Source organism: Cyprinodon tularosa, unplaced genomic scaffold (assembly GCF_016077235.1).
Source record: "Cyprinodon tularosa strain WSP-4 unplaced genomic scaffold, ASM1607723v1 ctg159, whole genome shotgun sequence".
Taxonomy (NCBI): Eukaryota; Metazoa; Chordata; class Actinopteri; order Cyprinodontiformes; family Cyprinodontidae; genus Cyprinodon; species Cyprinodon tularosa.
This window is the reverse complement of record NW_024038427.1, coordinates 1498918-1513227: the sequence shown is the minus strand read 5'-3', so window position 1 is coordinate 1513227 and position 14310 is coordinate 1498918. Positions and strand designations below refer to the sequence as shown.

The 14310-nt window shown below is 37.5% G+C and overlaps 1 protein-coding gene across 2 annotated transcripts; it reads left to right on the top strand.

Moving 5' to 3' along the window:
- The first annotated feature begins 11092 nt into the window (after positions 1-11092).
- On the top strand, positions 11093-14042 carry LOC119780291 (caprin-2-like). 2 transcript variants are annotated; one of them, XM_038280283.1, is made up of 3 exons: positions 11094-11392; positions 11473-11601; positions 12699-13131. In XM_038280283.1, the coding sequence occupies exons 1-3, from the start codon at positions 11146-11148 to the stop codon at positions 12977-12979; spliced, it is 657 nt and encodes a 218-aa protein (XP_038136211.1). In that variant the 5' UTR covers positions 11094-11145; the 3' UTR covers positions 12980-13131. The 2 variants fall into 2 exon arrangements, with proteins under 2 accessions (XP_038136212.1, XP_038136211.1); XM_038280284.1 differs by lacking the exon at positions 11473-11601 and having other exon boundaries at positions 11093-11392; positions 12699-14042.
- The last annotated feature ends 268 nt before the right edge of the window (positions 14043-14310 follow it).

Genomic DNA, 14310 nt, shown 5'->3' with positions numbered 1-14310 from the left:
GCTAAAGCCATTAGCGCTGACTTTTATCCAGTCACCATTATAGTATATTTCAATATGTCCATTGCAAGACAAATATGGCTTAATTGTATTATCTGTAGAGACAATAACAAAAAAACAAAAATGAAAATATAATTTACATAGAACAAACAGATCCATTGCAGAACCCTCTATAGAATTCAGTTATATCGACACAGTTATATGTTTATCTAATTTCAAAATGTATTTTAATGATCTCTAAAGAGCTTAATGTCTGATGAGGGTGCAGTAGATTGCAGCTAATATTTGCTCTGAATTTGCATATCTGGATGGACACGTTTTTTAAAATATATTACAATTACAAAGTAGTATACACCTGCATCATATTACACAAAGAAGTTGACAAACCTGGTGTAGTTATAGATGAGCACAGGACAGAGACTGTAGCAGAGGGAAAAATGTCAGATTAAATTAGCAAAAAAACACTAGAAATGCTGTGTTATAAAATAAGAAAATTATTCTTTTATTGACATGTACTCATACCCAAAGCATCAAAACGACCTATGTGTGTCTTAAACTAATGTACAGTCATGGCCAAAAGTATTGAGAATGACACAAATATTATATTTTCACATGATCTGCTGCCCTCTGGTTTTCATGTGTGTATGTCAGATGTTGTCATCTCATACAGAAATACAACTGCAATCATAAGAGTAACAAAAGCTTTTAATGACAGTTAGAATGAGTTAATGCAGCAAGTCAGCATATTTGCAGTGTTGAACCCTCTTCTTCAGGCCCTCTGCAATTCTCCCTGGCATGCTCTCAATCAACCTTTGGACCAAATCCTGACTGATAGCGGTCCATTCTTGCACAATCAATGCTTGCATTTTGTCAGAATTCCTAGGTTTTCGTTTGTCCACCCGTCTCTTGATGATTGACAACAAGTTCTTAATCAGCCCTGTTCTTAATCAGAAGATAGATAGCGTGGACACCTAAAGTAAAGATAGTCTATTGATATGTTTGTTAGTTTTTGCTACATTTTGAGTTATTTTTGCTACACAAGAGGTATTTTTTTGTTAATTAGCTCATTTGTTAATTTATTTTTTCCAATAGCCTACAGAACAGACATTATTTCGTTCATTACTGAGGCTAGTATTATGTGTTATTGGGAGTTGAGAATTATTGTTAACTTTTATTGTTAAGTGAGGGATGTTGATATGAGACATTATTTCTTTCATCGTGCTATTCATTCATTACAGGAATTGTTAAGCATTTTTTAATAAATACATTTTGAATAAAATTATCATTTGTTATTGGAGTTATTGCTGTTGACTTTTACTGAAAAGCATTTTTAATAAACCAACTGTAAATATCATGTTATTGTAGGATTACGTAGGCCTATGTTAAGTGAGTGCATGCCACAGACATCTCTATGCATGGGAACAGAGATCCCCCTCGCCGCCGCCTCCCCGCTCCAAGGTGTCCTGGTTTTCCCAAATGAAAACATGGTCACCCTAGTGTTATTAATACACTAGAACTGTGTCTCTGAGTTGGTGGAAATGGGTGGGAGTGGAGGGGTCAAGGGTGATTACCAGAAATTTTTTATTCTGTGGGTCCTAAAGAGCAATGCCGCACTCTAAGGGGAGAGAGACATGAGGAAAAGAAAAACCAGAAAAATCCAAACTAACTTCAATATTTACTATATGCTTGTGGCTGTTTGTGGAGACAGAGACAGAGACCCCTATTCTAGCCCCCCAACATCACCTCTTAAAAAATGGGCAACAAATAGTTATTCTGTTAAGATTTACATACCTATAATAATTAGTTTAACATCTGCATTAACATGGGTCAAAAACAAGTAGTGGTCAAGCCTGCAGGTGAAAGATAATTCATCTTTATTACTGTCAAATGACAACTGTCCGCAACAGGAATCTGTGCATCTCAAAGAAGCAGATTCATTAAACCACACTGAGCAGCTTCATTAGTGAGACTTACACAGCCCATGTATAAAAATGAGCGATACAGAAAGTCGTTCATCCCTGCACCCATCAGAATCCGCAATACTACAACAAAATAACTCCGTACTATAGGAGCCTGTATTTATTTATGAATTTACGATAACCTGCAAAAGCATTGTTTACACCTTGTCACCGTATTGTGCATGTTGGCACTATAATAGTATAAAATAACAATTAACACATTATACGGTTATTTTACTGCAGCAGATCATACTCAGTGTAAAAATAATTACAAAAGAACACATACTGTATACAAGATAATCCTTAAATAATGCGCTTTAAATCTTTATTATTTATGTCTTACCTATTCACTGCACATATATTAAATATAAGTGGTGGGCATCGATGATTTTTTTTTTTTAATCTAGCTTAGTCTCACTATCATCTTGGAATTATTCTAGATTAATCTAGTTTAAAATCGTTCATTTGAATTCTAACAAAGAAATCCATGATGTGTGAGCGACCTAAGTCTTTGAACAGGTTTCTCAAGCCAGGTGTCAAGATCATGGCTCTGGGAGCTGGCCTAATTACTAATTTAATTAATCTGCCTAACTCTGCCTGGTTACCATGTATCACTCATCTTATCCACCTGCTCCTGCTGCTTTATATATGGCTCAGTCCAAGCTATCGGCACCAGATCGTTGTTTTGAGTCTGACTTTGCGTTTAAATTCATAGCTCATCTTTTGTTGATATTCCTGTTCTCAAATGCCAGTGGTGAAAGAGGTTTTTTAGTGTTATCGTAGTGTTCCTGATCATGTCCTGTCTCTTAGCCACTGAGCATGCCCTGTTCCTGTTCTTGACTCAGCAGACGGGGTGAGTTTTAACATACAGTAGTTTTTATTATATCCTGCCTTGTTCTGCCTCTCAACCACTGAGCATCCCTGTTCCCGTCTGAACGCTCTGCCTGAACTCTCTTGGACTCCTGGAATCCTGGACCAACCTGTACCTGTTCTGATTGGAACCCCTGACTGGGCTACAGACTCCTGGTTCTCTGAGCCTTCTGGTTCAAAATGTTTCACTTACCTGGCTCAGATCCCTGTTTGTTCACTGGGGCTGCAGTATCTGCTTCACTCGGTGCATCGCCCAATGCATATTGTTGGCAGTCCATCAGCTGAATCCTACCTCACTCTAAGGAGAGGGACTGAACTGTTACACCAGAGTTGCCAGTGATGGCCGGTGTCCTGCCTCCTGTCACAGCCGCTGCAGATCCACAGCTCCATTCTCTAAATAAATGCGTTTTAAGCTATCACTGTCTGCCTTGCCTTGAATATTGGATCCTTAGTTCTGAGCCATCTTACACCAGGTGGAGCATTAGACCAGGGACTCATCTCCTGGTTTCAAAATTAATCCCAAACTGCTTGAGAAAGCTTTTCTACTATGATAACTGGTGATGAAATGAAATAACATTCAATAAGATGTATTTGTGTTTGATAGCTGTCTATCCAGATAAATAAGAATTTTAAAAGGTAGGTCTACATATTAGGTCATGATGAACTGTTTACACTCAGTAGCTTTGCAGTCCTTGTACGACCATCACGGTTCCCCCTGTAAGATGTTCGTACTGAGGTTTTTCACAATCTCAGACTGTATCCTGCCAAGGATACAATGTGAAGCAGGATTTTCTTCCCTTCTTTTACCATGTGCCTTTGACGGTAGCAAGGTTCTGAACACCGCTTCCCTCTATGTCTCTTGTATGTGTTTCTGTGTTTTTTTGGAAGGGCTGTACTGAAACTCAATCTTGACTTACTTGGAGAGCTACTCCGGCCTGGGTAACAAATAAAAATAGTTTGAATATGATTCAAACTGACTGATTTACTTTTTATATTTTTTAATGGATCCCTGTCAAAAAGAAAAAAGGTAAACATCTAGGATAGATATTAAAGCAAATATATTTTGTGTTCAGATATCATTCGTTAGACCTGAACTTTTCCTTACACTGCTATTCCAAAACAAAAATTAATTTACAGAATATTTAAAGAGCCTTAAAAATTATGTACTTTATAATATGAAATAAAATAATGTTATTTTACAACACTTTATCCATCCTTTAAGAAAATAATGTATTTGAAATATTCTCATGGCTGTGCAATTGCAGTGCAAATATGTATATATATAAACAACATTGTGATGTGGATGCACCTACATACACAAAAAAAAATACTGATACTGTTTTCCATCACATTAATGCAATCAGAGTTTTGAAAAGTGTTATTGTTCTTTAAATAAAAAATATTTAAAGAAGTAAAAATATGAAAGATGCAAGGCCTACACTAAAGTTTACTTGGTCAGGTAGCTACTTGCATTGGCATATCATGGAATTCAATTGTTAAATATTTTTTCTTATTTCACTTGACTAAAATAAAATTATAAACAAAATGTATTCGATAGTCCTAAACTTCTAAATATTTCAGTATTGATGTATAAAAATCTAACTAAACATTTAAGACTACAAGGTAATAACTCCACTAATAACCAAAAACATTTTCTGCTCACCTGAAACCAGTCCAAGTAGATGATAGAGCATCTTTGTTGCATATGAACTTGTTTCCTCGTGGAAGAGTTTATACAGTCCTAACAGGGCAGCTTGCATAATAAGTCTGTTGCTTAGCTACGAGTAACCTGAGGAACTTGAAATACATACATGTTTAAAATAACCATCCTCAAACCTTTAAAAAAAAGCAAATGGAAATGAGGGGGTTTGCAAAACGATATTTTATGGTCCTGTTTTCAGAAGGTGTTTGTCAATTGTTTCATAAATAGTATCTTCAATATCTATTTAAAAATCATATGCAAAGTTCCTGAACATTTGTAGTTTCTGTTTCTCAAAATAAATAAAAAATAATTTGGTTCTTCATCTCTTTTTTCCTCAAATATAGGAAACACTTAAAGCCGGTGGTAACCAAAAGTGGAATATACGATAAAAAATTTTTAAAAAACAGAGCATTGTATTTAATCTTTTCAACTTGAGCATTTACCGCAATTTCCACACTATGAGATGCACCAAATTATACAATTTTTAACATCTGAACATAGAACAGAATCTACAGTAGTGGCTTGCTTTGTGTTATGCATCCACCAAATCAATTTATTCGTTTTTTCTGCTTTTCACTCATTGCTTCAAGGTATTTATTACACATATATAAATTTCTGCTGTTGTCTGGCAGTTCAGTGACAATTCAGTCTACTGACAGATAGTGGTATATGTCGTTCGGTGCTGTCTCCCCATCTTGGTGAACCTGTGTTTGTGTTCTTTTGTCAATCCACCTGGAGTGAGGGCAAGAACTGAATAAGTGGACTTCAATTGTTTTTTTTACACCACTGGTGATATGGGAGCGCATTGAGTCGTAGATCAATAGGGACAGAGCGAAGTGTGAAATTAGCCCCCTGTCTCCTGGCATAAATTTCTCTCAACCACTCACACATCTTTACTTAGTTCATCCATCCCTTCTAGTTAGCATTGATGATGACACCGGCAGGAAAGTCTTGTTTTGGCAAGGTCTTCCTCTTGATATTGATGCTGACTGACAACTTCGCCAGGTTTGCTTGTGCTATTTCAATTGCAAACCAGAAGGCTAAAACTGTGGCCAAGTGCTTATGGAACGACTTCATGGTCAATTACAGAAGCTCCATCATTCTGATCAAGGATTTTGAGTGCAGATTAATCAAACAGCTCTGTGAAATTACTGTAATAAAGAAATCGAGAACAACTCCATACCATCCAAGGGGAAACACAGTCGAGTGATTTAAAGGGACTCTGCTTAGTGTGTTGGGGAACACTTGAGAATAAGCAATAGTCAAAGTGGAGGGAGTTCGTTAAATGGAATGAGATGAAAGGGTTTACACCCTATGAACTTCTGTTTGGGTGTTTACCTCCGCTTCCCATAGATTAGGCTTTTGGCATACCTGTATGTGAATCACTATCTCCTTAGCATTCCCAGTATGTGAAGAGCCTAAGATCACACCTCGCAGAGAGCTTAAAGCCTGCCTCTCACAATGCCAAAATGTCTGCAGAAAAAAATAAAATCCATTTTGAGCAGCGCATAAAGCCAGCAAGCTTGGAAGTTGGGGACAGAGTCCTTGCTCAAAATGTTCAACTTTGAGGAAAACAAAACCTTGAAGATAACTGGGAGCAGAAAGTGTATTTTGTTGTTAAAATGTCAGGGGAACTTCTGTTGTACAGTTAGACATTATAGCTATGATGGACCTTCCTGCACACTCCATTGGGACATTCTTCTCCCACGTTAGTTCTTGTCAGTGAGTACATTTCATGATACTCTAGGGACCTCTCCTATTTCATAACCACATGCTCGAAGCCAGAGTCGAAACCCTTCTGATACTGCTGATATGTTGGAGGAAGATGAAGAAGAGGTTTTTGAACTTGTGACCTTTAGAAGTACTTCTCAACCCCGATCAAGTTTAATGTGGAAAAACTCACGGATCAGGAATCAGCATTAAAAATCTGTGAAACCACCATTTCAACTGATCCGCTATAACTGACTTTGACCAGCCCTTTCCACAGGCTGACATACCTTCAATCACAGGAACAGTTGAAACCCATTTAACTGAAGCTGGGCAGGCCCCATCTGCTCAAGGTATAGACCTGTCCATGCTCCGTGGTGAGTCAGTCATTCCTGTTAACACTAGATGTCCCGGAGAATTTCAGTTTTCCTGCAAGCCCCCCTCCCCTCTTCAAGTTTGTGTATTCACTCTACCTTGCTAAGTGTCCTTGTTGTAATGCAAATAACCTGTGATGTGACCAGCCCTTCTACAGGAGACTGGATAAGGCTGAAACAAACTGGCATCAGAACAACAGCATGTTCCAAACACTTTTCATTACCTGCCACTGCAACATCAGACCTTTTTGCAGGAATATCTTGATAAGTCATATCTAAATCTTTTATTTAGGCAAACCTATTGAACAACTGACGTGATAACAGTTCATAACCATACTTTTCCAACAAGGCAAGGCAGAGCCTTTTTATGTTGTCCATTCACCAACAGACTCATTTGTATTGTTGCAAAGCTCATTATGTGAAAGAAAGAACAACTTAGAGAATAATTGCATCTTGTCTTAGAAAATGACAAACAGTATGATTTCAGTATTGGAGTAACATTTATTTCACCCAAGGAAAAGCACTACATATGAAGCTACAATTTTCCCATTTAGCAGTTTTTACAAACCCAAGGTGAGTTCTTCCTGCATTTGCGACAGGTAAACTTTGTGCAGTGCACACAACGCTCAGTGCTGTGGTTCCTGTTGCGGAGATTGCACACCATGTCTGCTTGAAATAACAATGCCAAAAATCTAAAACAAAAATAGTTTAGCACATATTCCCAAAGTAAGAGTTGTAGGATGAACTACATGAGGTTATCTATGTGTGCTACAAGTTTTGTGGCACTACAATGATCTACAGTGTAATTATTGGCTATTATATGCTTATGATAACAATGAATAAATCTCCAAAAATACAGTTTGGCCTATCTTCCCAAAGTAAGAAAAAAAAAAGAATGTTAGAACTGTAAATATACAGTCATATGTTTATATAACCATTTTATAAGTCATTTTGTATACACAAGTGTAAACAAAATTTCTTTTTGTTTACACTTGTGTATACAAAATGACAAAATAAATCTGTCTAAGTCTCTAAGTCATAAGTAATTCTTGGCTTTTTATATGCTTATAACAATGAAAAAAAATTTTGAGTTTAGCATATTTTCCCAAAGTAATGTGAACTAGATGTAGTTATCTATGTTTGGAGGCACTACAATGATCTATAGTGTAATTATTGGCTATTTATGCTTATAATAAAAAAGACAAAATCTCCAAAAATCTGTTTGGCCTATCCTCCCAAAGAAAGAGTTGTAGTATGATCCAGATGAATTTATCTTTTTATCCTACAAGTTTGAAGGCAGTACAATGATCTATAGTGTAGTCATTGCTCATTTTATACTTATTCTAATAATAGAATAGAGGTGCCATTTGTCATTTAGGCTTTTGGAAGTTCCTCCGAAAAGTATTATTTTCGAATCCAATGAGTGTGATAATAATCCACCTCTCCTTGGTAACACTTTTGAATATTTCTCTCTGATTATTTTGCGACTTGCAGACGGAGCATTTTTGGAGCAGTGTGCTCTCCATAGGGTTTTTAGGAAAACTATGGTTGTAGCTCACTGTCTGCCTTGCTCTGGTGTCTGTTTTGTAGAATAAATCATCCGCCGAGTTATTAATCCGGAAAAGCCGAATCTGTGAATATTATATTCCCCCCAAATTAATAACGGTCATTATCGTATAAATGGTCATTATTGTATAAATATTGCTGCTTTCTACAGCTTTCCAGCTCATGCAGCTATTTTCATTGTACAGATCAGTTATTGTCTGATCGCTGCGCAGCCGGCTGCGCTGAAATCATTGTGGTGTTGGCGACACTGATGACATAGACCTAGTTATATTTAATTACAAATATGATTTTTCCCCCCTGCTCTCAGGTAAAACACTCAAAGAGAGATACTTTAGCTGAAACCACAACTGAAGGGGGTGGATTTATTCTCCAGCCACTCATGAGTTGATAAGTACAGCGCGGGGTCGGAGACTGACGAAAATTCTCGTATTTCTGGGACTTTTAGTGTTAAAGACAGCGAGTGCCATGAGTGTAAAAAAAAAAAGGGACACATAGCCAGAGCCTGTCGCACATGCAAAGAAGGAGGCTGTTCAAGCACGACCAAGGGAACCATGCATCTTGATATTGAGAAGAGGCGACCCGGCGCTCTCATGCGGCAACCCTGTCATGATGTCAGCTCACTCCAGCAGCAGGATGTCGGCAGCTGGCCCGGTCCACAGTATGGTGCGCCCCAGCATGCAGAGCCAGGCAATAGGCACGAGTTTAAAGGGGATCCAGGCAACACCCAATTTCTGTCACATCAAGTCAGAGAAGATGGAGCAGCCAGTGAGGTGGTGGTTCAGTGGGAGATGGAAGCTGCATTGAACTTTGTGTTGCAAGTGCTCCTCCAATTTTCAAGAAAATAATGTATCAAGTACTTCATGGTATGGATGGAGTAATCTGCTATCTTGATGGTATTTTGATAACTGGTAAAGATGCAGAAACCCACCTGACTAACCTAAAAGAAGTCATTAAGAAGTTTAAAGGCTACAACCTCAGGTTAAAGCGAGAAAAACGTGAGTTCCTGCAAGACAGTGTTTCATATTTAGGACATGTCATTGATGCCACCGGCATTCCTCCTATGAAAGAAAAGACAACTGCCATTCAGAAGGCTCCATTTCCACTGTAACTTACAGTGTGGAAGTGAATGGGAAGTGTGTTAAAAAACATGTAAATCAGATGCTAGGTGTAAATGGAAATCCAGCTCAGTGGACACAAACAGACTCTTGTACTGGAAATTTTTGGAATGATGATGATTATCGATACAACCAAAGGTGTGGATCAACCCATGGAAGAAGAAACTGTTGGAAATCAACCAATGGACTTGCAATTATCTACAGTTGTGAAAGGAACACACACCCAGTGAGAAACCGGCTTCCTCCTGATAGACTGAAATTGAAACTACAACTTTAAATGAGTGTTTAAAAACAGAAAAGTGTTTCTTGATTTTCAGTTATATTGATAGAAGAAAAAAAATTTTTATTGTTTGAGAGGTATTGATTTTACAGTGGTGTTCCAGACACCGAAATTAATTAACTGCCGAGTTTGATTTGTTAAGACACTTTTGGTTTAAGTATGCTCCTGTGTGTGTTGAAAGCTGTTTAATTGTGAATCTGAAGATAAGGTAAATATAACAGTTCGCCAGTGGTGGCGCTCTGGCGGTGCACTAGAGAGGTGAGCTGTGCCTAAAAGAGAAGAAGAAAGTTCCCTGTGTAGAATAAATGTTGCTATGTGCTACCTTCCAGTTATCTACTTGAATAGTGTTTTTATTTTGACCTGGTGTATCATACACAACAGAAAGAACCCTTAAGGGTTTCAGTTTAACAGTATTCCAGTCACCTAATTTTTCTCTTAACTTGTTTTAATGATATTGAGAACAAACTTTTTGTCACCAGACAGTCTTAAACTCAATAAATCAAATAAATCAATTAAAACATTTGCTACTTTTCAATTTTTGTTTAAAAAGTTTATGTTATTGCAATATGGAGTAATCAAATTATGTTATTCAGTGGAAACCTTAAAGTGGAAATGAAATGTTCAACCAAACTAACCTAATTCATGAGATTGTGTCTTACTATTATTAATATAAAAGAAAAAACAATCTTTGTTATAATTTTTTAGTAAGGGTGCCGCCATGTTGCAGTTCCTCAAACGGGGTTGGTTGATGCTTCAGCTAGCATTGGATATACCGGTGATAAATCACAATCATAAAGCACTGGAAACAATTGGTATGATGGAAGACAAAGCTGAAAGGAAACTGGAGCATCTAAATCTCATTGCTTTTCCCTTTGAGATCATTCGCCATGTAACTTGAGCCCTAATGGGGAGAGAAGAGGTGGTTTTGACCATCCCTGCTACCTCACAAAGCACCACTGTGGAGATTATGTAAAGTAAAAGACTTTTGAGTCTGGCAAGCTAGCGGTCCATTGGACAGCTGGCTGCAGCCTGAAGATTGCTGCGTCTTCAGTCAAATTTATTGTCCAGTAAACACAGAAGCATTTGAACTACTCCCCCATCTGTACTTCTTCTCACATGATGCAAAAAGTGTTTGACATGTAAAAGTTAAACAAAAAATGCCAAGCCTTTTTAATTTAGAAAGTTGTATTACATTGAAAACAGACAAAAAGACTTTTATTTATGAGGTTTATATCAGTTCGGGAATAGTTTTATGTTTTTGGAACTTGGTGTTTGGTGATCACATTTTACTATTCTATCCATTTTAATTTACATTGAATATCTATCTAATAATTAATACAAGTATAGTCAGATCTCACCTAATTTAATTAAAAGAAAGGCAAGATTGATCTTTCTTTCTGTCAGTTTTTAGTTCTCTTTAGTTCTTTTTCACTGCAAAAGCGCTGAAAAAGTAAACAGACCATTTTGACTTTATTTTATCTGTAGTTGAATATTAACCAAGGTACAGAATTTCACAAAAAGAGCAAACAGCACATTCGGTCAGTTAGAGTTCTGAAGACACCTTAAGGCAAGCAGGATGATTTCCAGAGTGTGGTTGTTATTGTGGTTCTGTGGTTTAACTCTGGCTCAGGATGGGGTTCCTGAAACAGAAGTGACCGCTGAAACAGAGTCATGCTCTCCTAATATGTGCAAGTTCCTCAAAGAGTTTTGGGCCATAAAAGAGAAACAAAAAACTATGGAAACAAGCATGAACGAGAAGCAGGAGGCTCTTGAAACAAAGCTGAAGGAGACCGAAAAACTGGTTCTGGAGCTAAAGGAGAAAGGTAAAGCTCTTTCTAAATTTATTGGCAATGTATTTTTGAACAGATGCAGTTCAGTTTTTTTTTTTTTCATATCTATTTAGAAGCACAAAAGGTCGTATTCAGTGCCGCAGCAGGGGGAAGTGGGGCTATTGGGCCTTTTACCACAGATACAACCATAATCTACAGAACAGTGATAACAAATGTGGGCAATGCTTACAATCAACACACAGGTGAGTAATTTTATATTTGTAAGGATGTATCGGTAAGGCTGTCAAGCTACTTGCAATTTAATGCAGTGCATTATTTTAGCTACATTCATCAAAGCAACTAAGTGCACTCTCTCTGCAACGGGGAGAGCCTTTTACTGCAAAACTACCAGCAGGGAGCTGAGATACACATATGTGGCACTGCTTGGCTGAAAGAAGCAACAATGTGGACGAGTGTTCAACATGGCCCAATCCCAAACCTGTCCCTAAACGCCAACCCTAAGCACTAAACATCTGTTTGCGCATTTCCGCGGAGTGTTCGCCACATTAGGAGTCGTCCACACCACATAGTTACCGTTCAGCCTTAAATAGCATTATCAGTGTAGATTCGCTGCTATTTCCAGTGGGTGTAAGGGCAGACTTCACAGCTGCCAGTGTGACTAAATTTGGAATGACTCTGGATACTTAAGGGGTAGTGCTTAGGGGATGGTTTGGGATTGGGCCAACGTGTTGAGCACAGATTGAGACGATAGAGGATGGGGCAGAGTCCATGGGCAAATCTAGGGGGGAGGCTGAGAGGGCCAGAAGCATACACAGGTTAATCATTGCAAATGTATTAAAGGCAATTCAATATTCATTATCTGTTTTGGAAATATTGTCTCTATTTGTTAAGCGCTGTTCACAATCAGGTCTTGCCTTGTGATCATATCAGTGGTCTCACCAACCACTAGAGAGCGATGGCCTAGTGGTTAAAGTGCAGTGACCCTATATTCAGAGAAACATTCAGGGCCCTGGTCAAACCCACCCACTGCCCTGTTGAGTAACAGCCTTAGCAGATGAATGCTGAGGTGGCTAAGTGATTGGTTAAGTTAAAAGAAAACACAATTATTTTAATATCAAATGTTTTTGATAAAGACTAAAATTTAAATAAAGCTATAACTATAATATGTATATCATAGTTGAAAATAAATGTTTAAATAACAATGATATGTAATTATACATGTTATTTACATGTTGCTTTCCACATCACATAATTATAGTGATAGCAATGTAAAAGTTTTGCAGACTGGCATCTAGAAGGTTGAACCAATATCTACTAAACTTGTTTGCTTTTCTTCCAGGTATTTTTGCTGCACCTGTTGCAGGTACATATTACTTCACCTTCTTTTATCATGCCGGAGCATCGGAACCTGTAAGGCTAGCCCTTATGAAGAACAATGAGGTTATTGTGACTGCCTACGACCATAAGACATCTCATGATGGGGCTGATAATGGAGGAAATGCAGCATTTCTGCAACTGCAGCAAGGAGACCATGTCTATATGCGGTTAGGTTCTAATACTAATGTCTGGGGGGACAGCCAAATCACTACATTCAGTGGGATTCTTCTGCATTCACCCTGAAATGAAGTATACAGGAGTTTTTTTGTTTGTTTTTATCAATTATCACATTAATATTTCTGGTCCTTTGATGCTGTATGTGGACCCACTGGAATTAACCGAGATAAAAATGTATCAAATAAAGAAAAGATCTTTAAAAGTTTTTGAAAGAAAAATGTTTTAATCTGTTTCACCTGTTTGATTGTTTTTTGTCATATTCCTGATAATTGAAACATAGTAGACAAAAACCTGAGGAATGTGTACTTGAGAATGGGGACAGCTGGGTCTGTTTTTTTTCTCAACCAGATCTAATGAAACTATCACGCTTGATAAAACCCTCCCCATCATTGTTAGAACAGAGGAAAAGTTCAAGATCATTTTCTACATTTATCGAAAAATAAGGGTTTTCATTGTGAAAGCATTTTATTAATGTGATGTATTTTGTAATACTGTCATTGACATTTGTATGAATGATATATGCAAGTATTATGCAAGTATTATGCACATAGAGATTGCGCAGCTGGGTATGATATACATATATACAGTGATGGACGGTATTCAGTTCAATTCAGTTTGTTTATAAAGCTCCAATTATTTATATAGCTCCAATTCACAACATGTCATCTCAGGACATCTAGAGAGATAATTGAACCAGATCATACAGGCAGATTAGTTCAAAGTTTTCTATCTAAGGAACACATTTACTTGAAAGCAATCCCTCTCAACAAGCATACTTAAGTGACAGTGGAGAGGAAAACTCGCTTTTAACAAGAAGGAACCTCCAACAAAACCAGAATCAGTGTGAGCTGCCATCTGCCGAGGCCAACTGTGGTTCGAGGAGACTGAAGCAGTCATAGAAAAAGAAGCAGAGTTATCAGAGGTAACTTTCAAACAGCTCCACAGCTCCCCATCCAGGAAACACATAACCAGGCAGATGAACTCCGAGCCAGCCCCTACATCAGAGGATGAAAAAGAGCACAACATTTTTCAGAGAATTTGTTATCCACCAACATGAAAAAAGAATGTGAAGTAGTTTATGCCGTTAACAGGTGACACAAAAATACCTAGGAAAATAACATATTTTTTTTTTAAATAGAGTACAACAATTTTCACACTTTAAGAATTTAGACTGATGATATCAAATATGTGGAAATAAAAGCATTAGAGACAAATGATTTAATTACTCACTTTATTCACCTGCCATTCCCTCCTGCTGCTCTAATATTCATTCATCTTATCCCCCTGTTCACTCTGCTTTATATACTTTTCAGCCCAGGTCCAGATAATTAGTTATTCGTATGTACTCTTGTTAGTTGTTCATGTTTGTTTGCTTTTGAGTTTAGTTAGGTCCCTGT